The sequence below is a fragment of the Aethalodelphis obliquidens genome, unplaced genomic scaffold (assembly GCF_003676395.1).
Source record: "Aethalodelphis obliquidens isolate GAN/ISIS:26980383/991018 unplaced genomic scaffold, ASM367639v1 scaffold3, whole genome shotgun sequence".
NCBI classification, from domain to species: Eukaryota; Metazoa; Chordata; class Mammalia; order Artiodactyla; family Delphinidae; genus Aethalodelphis; species Aethalodelphis obliquidens.
The window spans coordinates 18,698,174-18,716,959 of NW_020837947.1; the positions used below are offsets into that span (position 1 = coordinate 18,698,174).

At 37.2% G+C, this 18,786-nt stretch overlaps 1 protein-coding gene across 4 annotated transcripts in view; it reads right to left on the minus strand.

Annotated features, from left to right (window-relative positions):
• Positions 1–18,786, minus strand: part of GRM1 (glutamate metabotropic receptor 1) — a 359,893-nt gene that overhangs the window by 110,813 nt on the left and 230,294 nt on the right. For all 4 annotated transcript variants that reach the window (XM_027084107.1, XM_027084135.1, XM_027084116.1 and 1 more), the window contains one exon: positions 4,860–5,095. In XM_027084107.1, coding sequence (XP_026939908.1) covers positions 4,860–5,095 — 236 coding nt within the window. The remainder of the gene's footprint in view (positions 1–4,859; positions 5,096–18,786) is intronic.

Consider the following 18,786-nt stretch of genomic DNA (forward strand, 5'->3'; position numbering starts at 1 on the left):
CCTGTAATGCGAATGTTTTTTGTGTTTAATTTTGTCCCAGAGGTCTCTTAGGCTGTCTTCATTTCTTTTCATTCTTTTTTCTTTATTCTGTTCCACAGCAGTTAATTCCACCATTCTGTCTTCCAGGTCACTTATCCATTCCTCTGCCTCAGTTATTCTGCTATTGATTCCTTCTAGTGTATTTTTCATTTCAGTTATTGTATTACTCATCTATGTTTGTTTGTTCTTTAATTCTTCTAGGTCGTTGTTAAGCATTTCTTGCATCTTCTCGGTCTTTGCCTCCATTCTTTTTCCGAGGTCCTGGGTTATCTTCACAATCATTATTCTGAATTCTTTTTCTGGAATTTTGCCTATCTTCACTTCATTTAGTTGTTTTTCTGGGGTTTTATCTTGTTCCTTCATCTGGTACATAGCCTTTTCATCTTGTCTTTCTGTGAATGTGGTGTTTGTTCCACAGGCTGCAGGATTGTAGTTCTTCTTGCTTCTGCTGTCTGCCCTCTGGTGGATGAGGCTAAGAGGCTTGTGCAAGTTTCCTAATGGGAGGGACTGGTGGTGGGTAGAGCTGGCTGTTGCTCTGGTGGGCAGAGCTCAGTAAAACTTTAATCCAATTGTCTGCTGATGGGTGGGGCTGGGTTCCCTTCTTGTTGGTTGTTTCGCCTGAGGCAACCCAACACTGGAGCTTACCTGGGCTCTTTTGTGGGGCTAATGGCGGACTCTGGGAGGGCTCACACCAAGGAGTACTTTCCAGAACTTCTGCTGCCAGTGTTCTTGTCCTCACAGTGAGACACAGCCGCCCTCCGCCTCTGCAGGAGACCCTCCAACACTAGCAGGTAGGTCTGGTTCAGTCTCCTATGGGGTCACTGCTCCTTCCCCTGGGTCCTGATGTGCACACTAATTGGTGTGTGCCCTCCAAGAGTGGAGTCTCAGTTTTCCCCAGTCCTCTCAAAGTCCTGCAATCAAATCCCACTAGCCTTCACAGTCTGATTCTCTAGGAATTCCTCCTCCTGTTGCTGGACCCCCATATTGGGAAGCCTGATGTGGGGCTCAGAACCTTCACTCCAGTTTGTGGACTTCTGTGGTATAAGTGTTCTCCAGTTCGTGAGTCACCCACCCAGCAGCTATGGGATTTGATCTCATTGTGATTGCACCCATCCTATCATCTAATTGTGGCTTCTCCTTTGTCTTTGGATGTAGGGTATCTTTTTTGTTAGTTCCAGTGTCTTCCTGTTGATGACTGCTCAGCAGTTAGTTGTGATTCTGGTGCTCTCACAAGAGGGAGTGAGAGCACGTCCGTCTGCCATCTTGAATCAATCAATCTCACAATGATTAATTTTTTACAAGTTAGACTTTGATGTTTTAGTTAGTGCTTTTCCAACACATCTCCAGTCCCTTGATATACTCAACTAATTAAGCAGTGATGTAGACTTTGCATGAAGTACTTTTTAATTAGCCACAGTGATTCCAAAATTATTCAGCCTGAGCTCAGGAGCCTTAATATTCAAACTGACAATCCAGAGCATGTAAACTCTTTATTTAAATAGTGACATCTGAAATTAAGCTCAATAAATGTTTCTATGGAAACTAACGGCAATATCAAAACTTTGCAAAACACCAAAATGACCCAATTAGAAGAGGTAAAAATAAATTTCAGAAAGTGTAGCTATGAATAGTATGGAAAGGTTACTTCTATTTCTTTACATTAATTTTCATAAGTGTGTCTGCATATTCATTAGAAGACTACGGAATTCATTTAATATTCAAGAATATCAAGTAGATAAGAATGATACATGAAGTGAAATTTTATGTTGACCTGCAATAAAATTGAAGCCAATTCCCTACACAGATTAAAACTGAAGAGTAAGTTTACATGAATGTATGCACACAGACATAAAATGCTAGGATTTTTGCAGCAGAAAAGATGAACAACTTTTATGAATTAGTTCCAACTAGAGAAGTTAAATAAGCCTTCTGTCTTCCTTAGAACTAAGAACAAAGGGAAATATTTGCTGAACTTGACTCCAGAATGAAATGCAAATAAAAACATGTTTATCAAATTTTATAATCAAATAAGAAGCTCTTAAAAATAGCTTTGAGAGTCAAGCATAATATAAGAACAATTCATGAGTGTGCCAATCTTTTTTTCCTGTTATGAATGTTAACCAAGTTTAGATTTTAACCTTGACATTTGCATATACTGTGACAAATGAAAACCCAAAGTATTATTGTACATGGCTGCAGAATTCTAACTTTTGTTTTGAAAGCTCAGGTCTCAAGATATTTTCCTGGAAATCCTTAAATAAAGACATCAAAACATGTTTAAAAAGTAATATTCTGAACTCTACTAATGAAACACAGTATCAAAGTGACATATACAGTTGTATCATTAACAGGCATCTCAAGCTTAACTCATCTGAAATTTAGCTCTTTCCCTAACCTGCTTTTCCTGGAGTCTTCCTCATCTGAGTCAATGGTGACACCTTCTTTTCAGTTGCTCAGACCAGAGTCATTTTTCACAATTCTATCAGCAAATCCCCTCAGCTCTCATTCAAAATATCCTCAGAATTCAAGCAGCTCTCTCCATCTTGCTTGCCAAAACCATGGCCCAATCCACCACACTCTCACCTACATTATTACAGCAACCTCCTAACTGCTCTGCTTCCTTCTTCTGACTTTCCCCCTTTTGTCAAAACTTAAAAACTGCAGCAAGAGTAATTCTGTTCAGAAAAAGTAAGGCTGATCCTGTCTCTACTGTGCTCGAACTTCCCAGTGGCTTTCCGTCTCTCTCAGAACAAAGCCAAAGTTTTCACAAGGGACAGTTAAGTCCTGCAGGACCTGTTCCCCTGTGTGCCTCTCTGACTTATCACCTGCTATTCAACGTACTCACTGGCTTCAGGCAGTCTGAGCTCCTTACTGTTCTCCCACTAAGCCGGGCATGCCGGTGCATCTTTTTATTTGCTATTCCTCTGCTTGGAATGCCCTTCCCAGGTGTTTGCATGGCTCACTCTCACATCTTTAATCAAATGTCTCCATCTCAGTGAGGCTTTCTCTGGCCATTCTCTTTTAACATGCTCTTATGATCACTTAAATGAGAATATATTTTGCTTAATTTATTTTTGTTCTATTTATTTCCCTGCACTGAAATGTAAGGTTATTGAAATAGTTGTTTATCTCTTTTGTTTTCTGCTGTATTTCCATCTCCTAGAATAAAGCCTTGCATATACTAGGTGCTTAATAAATTTTGTTGAACGTGGAATCAGTGAAATATATTTCATTTAGAAAAATAATAGTCCTAAGTTTTCCTTAAATAAAGTAAAACTCGTTGACAACAACATAAATTAACTGATCAATACATTAGTAAGAAATGACTGAGATTCCAGAGATCAGTGGTGTACAGGTTCTATGAGGGTTACAAGAACTCCCTATCTTCAAAGATCTTACAGTTTAAGAAAACAACATTCATTAGAAAACAATAAAAGACAATCTATTACTAAATTCTAAGTCCAAAGTAGTCAAGCTACTTTGGTATTTAGGAGGTGAGTGTTCTAATTCCATTGCTGCCATTAACTAAATGAACCTAAGGAAATGTTGCCCCTTTATCCTCAATGTCTTCATTTTGCAAATAAGGAGAATGCACTAGGTGGCTTATTGGTCCACTAGAATTCTTAACTTCTATTGGTCTATTATTTGAGAGAAGAGAGAAGTCAGTAGAGATATGTGACAGAGGTGGTTAGCTGTTCAGCAACTCTTTTCCTCTTCTCCTAGCTCTTAGCCTCCCAAGAAGCCATAGCAAAGAATTTCTAAAAACCTTGATTGATTGAAAATAGATTCCCACCAAGCAGTTTCCCAGTGAATTCTGCTGAATTTTATCAAGTTAGACACAAATCACTGGATTTAAATATTTCAGTATTTTAAAATAATTTTCTAATATCAAAATGTGAATGTTATTAGAAGTAGAACTAGTTTTTGTCATTATTCTTACCCTGTCTAATAAAAACTCATTGTCTTTAGTTGTTATTTATCTATATCATGCATATTATCTGTTTTGATTTACCCAAAGAGACCACAAGTTTCTCTAGGTCAAGAGTCATGAATTATACCTTTCTGTCCTTCTTTTTTGGGGGGGTGCTATATTCAGTGCTTTATATGTGCTATGTGAATGAATGGGTTCTAGACATTTCTAAATAAAATCTTCTCAGTCTAGTTATAGGAAATATGTGTCACATCACTGTGCTACAATACAAATTTGGTCATGGATAGAGTCTTTAATGCTCTGGTAGTTCCTGGTGGCAGGGAGAAGGGAGACATCCTGTGGAGTTCATCAAGCCCTGAAAGACCTCTAACAATGCGCCACCCTTCTTTGGCATGCCTCTAGTGAGTAGTGCATGGGAAGTATCTGTCCCTTCTTGTCACTTGTGCCCATATACACCCACGTTGGTGGTGTGCCCCTAGGTGACATCTTATCTTCTGCTGACTTTTATATCAAAGCAAGTCCTAAAGAAGAAAAAGGGATCAAACCAGTGCTGCTTACTTATGTCTGTGGTTAGCATCTCCTAAGCATGCCTGCAATACAATACAATCTCTTCCCTCTGGCCTGAATACTAAATACCTGAATTCTCAGTTTCCTTTATTTATCTTTTCTTATAACTTGTCCCACCAGAGACCAAAGCAGTCTCCATGTTTCCAGAATATAGAAACATGAATCCTTGGGACGATACACACTCCCTCCTCATTTTAGCTATTTTATAAATTAAGTTGGCAATTTAGTTCTTGTATCTCCAGCCTTGGCACTTTCTATACTTATTGAACAAACTGGAAGAGATGACCAAAATCTGAGTTGTGATGTTGTAAACATGAGTTACCTGTGCAGATTCTTTTAAAGTTGGGATTTTCCAGAATGTGTCCTGGTAGGCGGCACTGGAACCGATGTTGCCAGAACTCAGGGAACCAGGGATTCCGTGTATTAGTGTCCAGCCTCAGTTTCAGGAAATAATCATCAAAGGACCTGACTTCTGGAGACTGCAGCTTTATCGTGATTCCCCCGTTGGCTTCCACCTCATAACCTTCAATGACTTCATCTCTGTCTGCCCAGCCATCACTAAAAAATGCAGGGATTGGGGTGGGGAGAGAGAAAGACAAAAGTCTCACAAATAGAGCTATGAGTTTTGCATGAATGAAGCAATTCAACAAGATTTAAAGTCTATTTTAAGCCAACATTGCTATCCATCAATGACTTTTTTTAATTTTTGTGGAGAATAGAAAATTATAGAATCAAAAGGTCTTGTTTGTTTTTCACAGTAGTGAAAGTGATGATGAAGATGATGACAGTAACAATTACAAGAACTAACGTTTATTGAGCATTTACTAGTCACCAGATTCTGTACTACTCATTTTTACTGAGTCAGATGTTCGGCAAATAGCTGAGTCCTGGTGGATCCTGGATACAGATCCAGGCAGTCTGGCTCCCAAGCCCATTGCTCTTTACAACTAGACCACAAAGCCCATCAGTTGTTCTCCAAACCTGAAGAAAATAAAACCCAGGTACCCAGGGTACTCAATAAGAGCTAGGCAAGGTATCAAGGTTGCAGTCAAAACCATTATACGAGCTGCATTATATAGCGTAGAAAATTGATTTAGCTTAGAAACATGACAATCACAGATTTTGTTCCTGGACATTGTTCAAATTTGCATCTCTTAGAAATGATGCTTTTTTTTTTTCCTAATGTTATTTCAAAATAACAGCATTAAAAGAAAACAATCTGACTCCCCAAAATAAAAATAATTCTCCTGCTCACTAAATGGCAGTTCACTGACATTTCAGTTGTAGGTTCAAATTTTTTAAGTTTGTTCACTTTCTAGAACATTCACATCTGCCATGAGGGATATATCTCCAGTTTAATTCAAGTGTAGGTATGAGCTAGGCCCAACCTCATGTGAGTGGCTATGATTCTTTCCCAAGAGGGGGTCAAAGAAAAATTGCACCAGACAGTGTTAAAGAGGCAAAGAAGACTTTATTCAAGACTATTTCAATAGGCCAAAGATACTGAACTCAATTCTGCTGAAACAAAAGGTGGAAGTGCTAGGATAAGCTAGTGAGGAAGTGCTGGCTGACACTGAGTGGAGCTTGGTCAATGTGATTAAACCATCTGTGTTTGATAATTGTCATTTATCTAAATTAGGCTCCCACCTTCCCACAGAAACTGGGCAATAGGGGTCTGCTATCACTCTTTTTACGATCATATTTTAAAGGGATGGCTCCCAGGCGCCTGAGAAAAAAATTTCTCTGTTGTAAAGCTAGCAAGAGGCTGGGAGAAATTTTACATTTCAAAGGCGCAGAGAAAGAATTGACACTGGCATGCCTTTAAAAGTAAAAAGCTGTGACAAAGTGAGAGAATGGCATGGACATATATACACTACCAAATGTAAAATAGATAGCTAGTGGGAAGCAGCCGCATAGCACAGGGAGATCAGCTCGGTGCTTTGTGACCACCTAGAGGGGTGGGATAGGGAAGGTGGGAGGGAGGGACACGCAAGAGGGAAGAGATATGGGAACATATGTATATATATAACTGATTCACTTTGTTATAAAGCAGAAACTAACACACCATTGTAAAGCAATTATAATCCAATAAAGATGTTAAAAAAAAAAGTAAATACTCTAAGAAAAGGGAATTCTTGGGGCCCAAAGTAAGGAAGAAATTTGCCTAAATTCTAGTCAAGCTTTGGAGAACATTAAGAGTGCCTTGGTCAAGGAGTGGATATATTCTTCTACCCACAGAGTAGGTAGAGGTAGCCCTGCATGTAGCCCTGCAGTTTCTGGAACACAACCATTCAGTCTCTGCCAGAGAAAGTGTTTTATCACTTGCTTCTCACAGAGCAGAGAGCTGGGCCAAACACATATGACAGACCATAGCTCATTCCTCTCCTTGTTACCTGAGACCAATTTAGATAAATGTGTCCTCCACTTAGCTGAGCTAATTGGTATAATTTCATTCCAGAATCTTCCCAGTGAACCACACAGGAGCTACATTTTCAACAGATCAAATACAGAAGGTAAGTTGACTTAATATGATCCAGAACTAAAGGAATTTTGATGTAAGTTGTAGTCTAACCAGCCAGACCAGAGAATGTCTATATGCTTCTTCTAAATCTGCTAGAATATAAATTTTAATATTTTGTATGGACCTTTCTTTTCTCTTTTCCCTCCCTTCTTTCCTTCCTTCTGCATTTACCTAGCACCTACTATGTATCAGATGCTCTGCTATGCTCAGGGTTCAGTTCAGAATGAGAAATATTATTCTCTTCCCCCTAGTGTTAGAGACTTGTGGGAAAACAGACTTTAAACAAGAATTTCAAACACTGTGGAGGTAAAGAAGGAGAAGTGACCAAAACTATGGGAAGGAGGGGCTTGGGTCTAACTTAGTCTTGTGTGTATGTATGTGAGTGTGGGTGAAGAAAGGTGTGATTAGGAATGGTTTTCCTAAGAAAGTGATGTCTGGGCTGAGACTCAAAGGATGAGTAGGCATTAGTCAGGTCCAGACAGGAGGAGGGATTGGTAAAGAAAATTCCTGATAGATTATCTAACATATAGGAAAGAGCAAGGCTCATTCAAAGAATTTAGAGTGTCTGTTCATGGGAGCACAGAGAGGAGTTAGCAGGAGATGGGGATATGGGCAAAATTCCACCCTAGGAACTCTTAGCCTAAGGACTACAGGAGATCCTCAAAGTGTTGTAAGGCTATTACTTAATGAGGTCATTCAGCTCTGCCCTCTGGTGGTAAATGACCTGAGTATTTTGGGGGACAAGTCCTCTACTCACCATCACTGAACATGATGGCCAATCAAACTGATTAAAAGAAAAATAAAGCCCACTCATTTATCTTTCTATATCCTCAGTCTGGTTAAAAAGGTTAGAACTAGTTTGTTTGGATTTATTCACATTTATATCACAACTACATCTATAGCGGTTTGAAGATGAGAGCTATAGTTCATGTCATGTTGAAAAGGAGGGTAAAAATAAAACCAGTTAGGCTTTCAAGAAATTCTGCCTATGAGTGTATATTTGAAGTCAAGATGACATAACTTGAAGGAAATAATTACTTTTTGACATTGTTAGGCTTGAAGTGTGTTTCTCCCCAAGGTTTAATATTATGTGAGACTTTTATGTGTGCATATAGTCTGAACAAGAAACCCACAATTTTAAAAAGTGTATGAAATGTCTTCCCTAGTGTTTATTTGCATTTTTTATAAAACTCATTAAGTTTATAAAAGCAAGTATCATGTGTCAGTGCTGGAAGCAGAGAAAGTATGACCTCCTGCCCTTTTGCAACCAACACAGAGGAGCGCATCACAGGAGTAAACCCTTGTCTATGAATATAGACAACTTGAAGTCATATGGTTTAGTGGAGTGAAGCCCCAAATCCCCTTTGCCATTGGTCAAAGCCCTTCCCCCCTCACCATAGATGACTCCCTTCTAGAAATTAGAGTTGGTGTTAGATCCAAGAGGTTATAAAATCAGGGACAACTGAGATGTGACAGAGAAAATATTTAACTAGGATTCGTTGGATTAGTCAGTGAATATATCTTGAAGTGTTAATTGCTAAAGTTTTGTATGAGATCTTAAATCTATCACAGGCGAGGTATAAGGGAGTGATAACAAATCAAAAGTCACAGAAAAACAATCATAAAGCAGCTCCTGGTTTGTATATATTTTAATCATTTCTTCTACGTACCACTTGTCAAATGTATATATTTGAGGATTTTGAAAGATTTGCGCTCTTTCGTTATAGTATTGGGATTTTTTACAAGGATATTGTTTTGGTGAATTCTCTGTGAAGCACACTTGGGAACAGAGAGCCAGCAGCTCTCCTGATACCTGGTAGAGGTTTCTTCTTCCCCTGTTGATGGTGATAGGGTGGTGGTGGTAGTGGTGGTGGTGGTGTAGACTGTGCTCCAGCAGAGATGACCTGCAGGCATCTGCTCACCCCAAGTGTCTGGAGTGAATCCTGCTGTGCTGGGTGCGGACCAGCCTCAGGCAGGGCTGAACTCTTCTGAGGCACATTCACAGCCTCTAGCAGCTTCTGCTGCTACATCTGTCTCCCAATTTTGAGTTCATTTTCTATCTGGGGTCTGGATATGAAACTGCATAATGTGAATAAATGGGGTGAACATTTAACAGGAAGCTACATGTCTTAAGTATTCCTCACAAATATACAAGACTACTTATTTCCTAACCCCCTCAACATTTTTTTTTTTTTTTTTTTTTGCGGTATGTGGGCCTCTCACTTTTGTGGCCTCTCCCGTTGCGGAGCACAGGCTCCGGACGTGCAGGCTCAGCGGCCATGGCTCACGGGCCCAGCCACTCTGCAGCATGTGGGATTTTCCCGGACCGGGGCACGAACCCATGTCCCCTGCATCGGCAGGCGGACTGTCAACCACTGCGCCACCAGGGAAGCCCGCCCTCAACATTTTTATACAACAATTCTTTCTCAAGATTGTTCTTCACTTCCCACAAAAGCATTGTTCTAGTCCTATGAAATTTCACAAGCCAAACTTATAATAATAAGATTTCTTCCACTCAATAAATTCTGATATTAACAACAAGGGAATATTATTTCTAATTCTACCTATTACAACTTGACAGGAGCTTCAGGAGTGTTATTTTGCATTATTATCAGTTAAAATAATTTAAAAGCTAATTGACAGTAAAAAAAAAAAAAGAAATGCAATAGTATTCATTTAAAAAATTATACAAAAACATTTTAGAAAATCCTATTTACATTTAGTTAAAATAATTAGTCTAGAGGGTAAAGCAATTTGATTTGTGTAATGAATTCAAGTGATTGTGTATACCTGATAATAAAACTATAATTCTTTAAAAATAATCCAAAGTTTACCATATAACCAGGGACAGAAGAAAAGCATAATAAAAACAATATTTTCAGAAACATATGTAAACAAGCACAACATTACATATATTAAAATGCTAACTATATTTACAAAGGTTGAAGAAATGTAGGATAATATAACGTAAGTCAAGTGATGCCAATTATGAGAAATATTTTGGAGGTAATGGCAGCTTTTTCAATAATAATTGAGACTAGCTTTATTCATTCAACGCTCATTCACTAAGAGTCTTGTATGAGTTAAGCATTTGCTTATTGCTTTGATACATTGCTCAAAAGTAGAGGCAAGGCCCTTGCCATCAAGGCAATTACAGGGGTGGGACAGTCTGGCCGCTGAATACGCAATAGCCACAGAGCTGCAATCCCTGAAATAAAAGGAAGACAGGCTACAGAAGCATAGAGAAGGGGCAAAGAAGTCATGCCAAGGGAGATTTTGCCCAAAGGGAAATAACATCTAGGATGAAACTTAAAGGAGGAGTTGAAGTTGCACAGGTAAAGAGGGAGATGGGATAGAGACCAGCTAAAGAGGGAAAAAGTTTTGAAACAACAGCAAGGCTTTCAGTTTACTTAGAGTGTGCAAGGTAAGGAAAGACAGGACAAGCAGGGGTGAGATCTGGAAGAACCTTAACATCCTTGTTAAGGGTTTTGGATTTCATTTTAATGGTGGTAAGAAACTACTCAGATTTTCAGCAGGAATATGACACAATTAGATTTGTTTTAGAAGGGTTTTTCTAGAAAGTACCTAGAGTGTAAGTACTTGTGAAGATTCTTTGGTTCTAGAATTCTGAGGCAGAAACTGTAGAAACAAACACATAGACATGTGCACACACACATGCACACACACAGGCTAATAACATTGTATTATGAAGGCACAGTGGCAGTGTTGATGAATCAGGAATTGGGGTAGTGGTCACAATTAGTTTATATTTAATTTTAAAATTAGTTACTGCCAATTCACCATGAATGTAGAGCTAACACAAAGTGTAGGTCTGTTTATTTAATTATCTAGGACAGGCATTTAGAGGTCACTCAGCCTACTGAAAAACACAAGAGAGGATTAGGGGATGGAGTCACCTTTTACTGTCCTATACATCTGGAATTATTATAGAATTCAAACAGAAGCCTTACTACTAAAGCTACTCTGTTTCAGTGGAAAATGGAGGCTGGGGAGAGAATGGGAAGGTATCAAAAGACAAAAGAGGAAGAATGAAGGGAATTAATTCTCAAGGAGCTGAGGCTCCTTGTAAGGATGAAGGTCAGATCAGGTTTCCTTACTTCCCATCTGCTTCTGACCCCTAAACCCTAACCCACCTCTGGCATCCTGAGCCTGGAATCATCTGCCACCCGGAGACTTGTTATTATCCTCCTCTCCTAGCAGAAATGTAGGGCAACTACTGATAAACATTGCACACAGCCATGCAAACGTGGAGGCCCCTCCTAAACCTTCTACAGACCATTTCTCTTGTATCAGTTACAATTTCAAGCCAGTGTGAAAGAAGGGTGGGCCAATGCGGAATTACTTGTGGACAAGTAGGTCTTTTGAATTCCTTCAAATTCTACTGCCAAGGTAGCACCCCATTTTGTCTCTCATTCAATTAACCTGAAGAGACAATATGAAATAGGAATTGGTTAGTTAAACTTTCTAAGCTTCTGTTTCTCCACCTATAAAATGGGAATGGAAATGGTATCAACTTCTTAAGAGTTGTGTGAGAATTAAACTAGATAATCCATATAAAACACTTATCACAGTATGTAGGGCATGATGAAGTCTTTCTAGACATAACAGTTCTTTACCATCAATCTTCTTATGATCCAACCAATGTACTGAACTGTATCGACCTGTAGGAGAGACTTCTCTACAAAAGTGCTGCCCACAGTGTGGTCCAAAGATTGGTGCCTGTTCATGAACTATTTTTTACCAGTTGATGAGGAGAGACTGAGAGGAGGCATTTAGAAAAACCTACAGCAGTTAGACATTGTTGCAAGATCTAAGAACATGACTGGTGGACTCATGTCTTTGAATAAACAGGGTTTAACCACTTTGTTTTCCAATTCATATAGTGAATTGCCCATGCCTCAAGCCTATCCACAGTCATATGCAGTAGAACTCAGTTACATTGTGTGACCTTTTATGGTTACTTTGCCAAATATAACCCCAAATTATATAGATAGAGATATAGAGATATAGATATATCTATATAGATATAGATAGAGAATATATAAGCACTTATTTTTATCTACTTGTTTTTACAATCACATTAAATTTTAATCGACTGTTTTATAATTTATCATATAACATTACTTTCTATAGCAGAGCAATAAAATTTTCATTATTTACTTTAACTCCAATTATATGTGGCTGCAGAAGCTTCACCAGACTTTTTTTTTTTTTTTAACAAGATACAATTTGCTGAATGTGGCAATAGTATTTGAATGTGGACAGTGGAAATGATTCCATAGAAATAAGGCAAAAAGAGTTCCAATGAAATTTACCTGAAAATATGTTGGTGTATATATTGAATTTATCCCTAATTGATGGTGAAGTGCTGAAACCATAGTGTATTATCTGTGGGGCTGTTTTAGCTAATGAATTCGTGAAATCATCAAAATGTATTAGTCATTTGTAGTAGGCCTGCCACCCTTTTCCACAGTATTGCTTTCCTCTGTTTCAGTTACCCACAGTCAACCATGGTCTGAAAACACTAAATGAAAAATTCCAGAAATAAACAATTTATAAGTTTTAAATTGCATGCTGTTCTGAGTAGCATGATGAAATCGCTTGAAGTCCTGCTCCATCCAGCCCAAGGTGTGAGTCAACCTTTTCCAGGATATCCCACCTGTTAGTCACTTAGTAGCCATATCATCTCAGTTATCAGATTGACTGTGGAGGTATTAATTGTGTTCAAGTATCATTTTACTTATTAATGGCCTCAAAGTGCAAGAGTGATGATGTTGGTAATTGAGATATGTCAAAGAGAAGGAGTAAGATGTTTCCTTTAAGTGAAAAGTTCTCAACTTAATAAGGAAAGAAAAAAATTGTATGCTGAAGTTGCTAAGATCTACAGTAAAAACAAATCTTCTTTCCATGAAATTGTGAAGAAGGAAAAAGAAATTTGTGATAGTTTTGCTATTACACCTCAAACTGCAAAAGTTACAACCACAGTGTATGAAAAGTGCTTAGTTAAGATGAAAAGCAATACATTTGTACAATAAGATATTTTGAAAGAAAGAAAGACAACACATTCACCTAACGTTTATTACAGGATACTGTTAGTTTTTGCTGTTAATCTCTTACTGTGCCTAATTTATAAATTAAACTTTATCATAGATATGTATGTATAGAAAAAAACATAGTATATATAGGAGTCAGTATTATTCACAGTTTCAGGCATCCACTGAGGGTCTTGGAATGTATCCCCCATGGATAAAGAGGGACTACTGTATACACAAAACATAAAGGATTAAAATTTAAAACCAAAAGAATCATTTGAAAGAAAAAGCATTGAATTAAAAGTCAATAAAAGCATATGTTCAATATTCTACATATAAACATTAGTGTTTCATGGGTTTTATATGAAGTGGCATTTGCGATTGCTAAGAATTAAATATATATACAGTTGACAAGACATTAGTGAATGACTACGTTAGAGGTATTTACTTAGAAATGTTCAGTGATTTTGGTAAAACGGTAACTCAAGTACTACTTTCTGATGCCATCATAGCTGGTTGATTTCCAAAATTGCCTAATGATATGGAAAACCAACTCACTGAATAAATAAAGCTGGCAAAGCATTCTTTCACTGTACGTTGATGAATGTGCAGATATTGCTTTTTGTAGCAGTTCTTTTAGTATATGTGCAGTCTGAAAATGATAAAGATTTGAAAAAAGAAATCTCTGCTCTGATTTAAATTCTCTTTTAGCGGGACTTCCCTGGTGGCACAGTGGTTAAGAATCTGCCTGCCAATGCAGGAGACACAGGTTCCAGCCCTGGTCTGCGAAGATCCCACATGCCGCGGAGCAACTAAGCCCATGCGCCACAACTACTGAGCACACGTGCCACAATTACTGAAGCCCGTGCGCCTAGAGCCCATGCTCTGCAACAAGAGAAGACACCGCAATCAGAAGCCTGCGCACTGCAACAAAGAGTGGCCCCCGCTCGCCGCAACTAAAGCCCGCGCGCAGCAACAAAGACTCAACACAGCCAAAATTAAAATAAATTAATTTAAAAAAATTCTCTTTTAGCTTTATGGCTGAGAAACACAAGTAGCTCTAAATTTTATAAAATTATGAAGAATTATTTTGTCAAGAAATGTGGTTGACAGTTTATATTTTATATAAAGGAATGTTCTGATGTTGCAACTGCCAGCATCAGGAAAACATTCTGAAGTAGTTGCCTAAGTTAAGGAGCTTGCGAGAGAATGTAAATCAATGCAATGCTTCCCTCATTGAGAAAGTCTTGATTAAAAGAAAGTCAGCTGAAGTAAACAACGCTGGTGACACAGCATAAATTTTGAGTTATGTAAGACCCAAAGTTGGCTCATTAGAACTGTTAGCATTTTTTCTGAATGCTGTATTCAGTAAATTCATGTTGGTAGATTGAAATTATCCATGATGGTGATACATACTTCAAGCAAACCAGTAAATGCTACAAATTAGGGATTCTTTTTTCTTTTCCCACACAACCAGTTATGATAGTATGGAAACTGACCATAAACAGTATTATGGTATTAAAGGAAGAAGCTGTGTCAAGAGTGTCTGAACTGCAAAATAAACTCTTAAGTGTTTCTTCAGGATAAGAAATAAGGTTGGTTCCAATATTTAAACATATTAATACGAAAGCCTGACTTGCTTTATTGACTGATATCTTGGATATATTTAGTAATCTTTATATTTCTATGACAAGAAATAATTCGATTATTTTTCCAAAGGGGAGCTAAGATCAAAGAACAAAATTAAAAGTAGAAATTTTGAAGGACAAGTTTTTTTTGGAGATTGCTATATCACAGTTTTAATTTTAAAATAATTGTCAATAAGTAGGAAATGATCTCGATATTATCATCTGCAAAGTGTTATCCGCAAACACTATGAATTTGATTGCTTTAGTCTCCTTGGGCTACCTAACAAATACCATAGACTGGTGGCTTAAACAATGGAAATTTCTTTTCTCACAGTTCTGGAGAATAGAAGTCCAAGATCAAGGTTCCAACTGATTCAGTTTCACTGAGAGCTCTCTTCCTGGCTTGCCAACTATGTCCTAACATGGCCTTTCCTTGGCGCATACAGAAACACAATGAGAGAGAACAAGTTCTCTGGTGTTTATTCTAACAAGTGCACTAATCCGATTGGATCAGGGCTCCACCTGTATGACCTTATTTAACCTTAATTAAATCCCTAAAGGTCCCATCTCCAAATTCAGTCACATCAGAGGTTGGGGCTTCAACGGATTAATCTGGGGGCACTCAGTTCCTAGCAGATGGAATAACACTAAAGTTATCATTTGCTGAAAAATCCTCATATAAAAAAATTAATGAATCCAGAATTCACATATTTCATCAAAAGATAATTTAAATTGAACTAAAAGGTTATGGAATAAATTATTGGAGCTGGCTACTGTTAAAGGATTGAAGACGACTTTTTAAACTACAGCCTCACTTGCTTTACTTGGTTCACAAATTTTAAATAAATACCCCAAACTTGCTGAAATTGCTATAAAATCTCTTCTTCCATTTCCATCAGTAAGCTGGTGTGAGGCTGGTTATTCTACTAGGAAGTTTATGAAAACAAAATAAAGAAGCAGTTTATACATGCATAATCCCATGCAAGTATCTTTGTTTATCCAACCAAGATTAGATAATTTAATAAACTCACTTATCATATTAAATTTTTAAAATATTGACATGCCTGGTTTTTGTTCAAAGTGTGTATGTAAGTATTTAACATAGGTATCCTCTACTTCACTTACAACATTTTGTTTATTTATAATTATAGAACATCTAAAAGTTATAAGCGTAACAGTAATTTTCTCTACTAATCACCTAGGCACACACTTTCAATGAACAATGGATACATTTTTTGTAACTTTCTTTTCTCCTTTGTTTTGTTTATTTTTATTATATTTACTGAAATGAGATTTTATTCCTGTTAAATCTAATAATACAACTTTGGGCTTGTATTCTCATGTCTTTATGCTATATTTAATTTCTTAGTAATTTACCTTTTTTGTATTTTATCAAAGTACAACTCTGTCCTAGATTGGGACTTAAAAAAAAAAATAGAAGAAGTTTGAGAGTCACTGTTCTAGACACTCTATCCTTTATGCCTTAGAAATTGTTAAGGTAAAGACTATGCTATTACTACAGTTCAAAACAGGACACTTCAGAAACTCTATCTTAATGTGTGTGGTAAATGAAGTCATGACTACCAGTAGAGACTTTAATTTTGTTGGGAAACATGCAAAATTTTACAGATTGAAACTACCATTCTTCACTCTCTCATTTAAATCCCTGGCAGTTTTATTGCTGCTGAACCTTTATTTTTCAGGTCCCTATGCCATTTGAGTGAAAGGCTGCACTTTCCCAGATAATTGTTAAGAACCAACTGAAGGGAGGCAAGAGACTTATTAGAAAAAGAATGCAATAAGGAGGCAGACGGATTCTCATTAGAGCATAAACTAGATCCTGGCACTCCTGTGCTTAAAACCCACAAGTGCCTTTTCATCTCATCTTTCAAAGAGTACCTTAAAAAACACCCTGCACACTCTGATCCCCACTACCTCTCTCATCTCTACTATTCTACATTTTGCTCTGGAGATTGCTATATCACAGTTTTAATTTTAAAATAATTGCCAATAAGTAGGAAATGATCTTGATATTATCATCTGCAAAGTGTTATCAGCAAACACTATGAATTTGATTTTTAATCAAATTTTAGTATCCCACACTGGGATACCCTGGCCTTAGGATCTTTGCACTGGCTATTTTCTCTGCCTGGAATCCTGGAATTCTCATCACTTGAATATTTGCATAGCTTTCTCTTTTACTTCCTTCATGTCTGCTCAAATATCACATTCTCATAGAGGTCTTTCCCTCTTTAAAGTTGTGTCCTTTCTATTCCTCTTTTCTACTCCCTTTGTCTCCTTAAAATATCACTATCTGACATACCATATAAATATATTTTCTATATCCTTCCAGTAAAATGGAAGCTCCACATAGACAGAGAAGTTTTTATCTTTTTTGTTCATTTCTATAACCCCAGAGTTTATACCAGTTCTTGACTCATAGTAGGTGCTTATTATATATTTGTGAAATGAATTAATGGATAAAAGACTCTGTGAACTAATTTATATTCAAGAATTCATAGAAAATACTATGATCTGTGGTATGCTAGAGGTGGCTCATACCAACTGGCAAGAACTCATTGTCATCATATTTTCCCAGATCTGCATTAAGTGACTTCATGGCAGTAGGTTGAAACTGGCCATAATGCCAGGTGGCTTAAAACAACAGAAATTTATTCTCTCAAAGTTCTGGAGGCTAGAAGTCTGAAATCATGGTCCCCTGTGGCCATGCTTCCTCTAAGACTCTAGGTAGACTCCTTTCTTGCTTCTTGTGAGTCTCTGGTGGCAGCCCTCAACCCATGGCACTCCTTAGCTTGTAGCTGCAGCACTCCAATCCCTGCCTCTGTTGTCACATGGTGCTCCCCTGTGTGTGTCTGTGCCTCTGTCTCTCTTCTCCACTTACAAGGGCATCAGTCGTATTGGATTAAAGGCTACCCTACTCCAGTATAACTTCATTTTGACTGTACACTTGCAACAACTCTATTTCCAAATTAGGTCACATTCTGAGGTACTGGGGATTAGTAGTCAACATATTCAACATATCTTTTTAGAAGACACAATTCAACACATAACAAAGAGCAAACATTACAAATCAAGACTTTATTGTTCTGCTTTGTTTTTTTTTTTTTGTTTTTTTTTTAAGAGAGGCAGCTGTTAAACATCTACCAGCATACCACTAACTATAACATGCTGTGACATTTTCTCTGAAATGCAGGGTTAGTTGTGAACTTCTAACCTGTTAGATGAGCTAAAGATTATTTAAATGATTATTGTTTAGTCCTAAAATATCCATAATAGAAATTAAAAGCTATTATTTTTTGAAATAAACAGCTATTTTTTCTGAAAGATATTGTTACATGGTTCAGGCATTTGGATCACTTTACTTTTTCTTTCTCAAGAATAGATAACTACATTCTAAGAAGGATCAGAAAATATAAAACACCCCAAAAACAGACCAAAATAGTTTTAACAAATACTATTAATTTTAAAAACAGATTTATAGTTTATACATGCAGTTATTTGAATTGGAGAACTATTTTTGCCCATTTTGTGCTACAGACATGTGCACTTATGAATGCTTTAGACCCCTCAGCTTTGAGATCTTAATGATAAGTGATGAGTTGAGTTATACCTGGAACTATACCTTACTAAATCATTCTAATAATACAAGAAAATTAATACAAAGGTAGTACATATGTATATGGTACTTTTAATTTTATATTTCATGTAATTCATTTAGCGTATCCATTGAAAAACAAACAGATCTTTCAATATTAGCTGATGCAAATCTTTTGCATTCTTTCATTTAATAAATATTTGCTGATATCCTACTTAGTGCCAAGCTCTGTCAGATCCTGAAAACACATTGATTAATAAGACCAGAAATGTCCCTACACTTAAAATTAAATTTAAATTCATAGGTGGGGCTCCTACTTCCAGTCACAATAGAGTAACAAGTATTAAATTCAGTCTTCCATCTGAAAAAACTAAAACACTGGACAAAATATATAAACAATGGCTCTCAAAACATTTTACATTGGACAATGA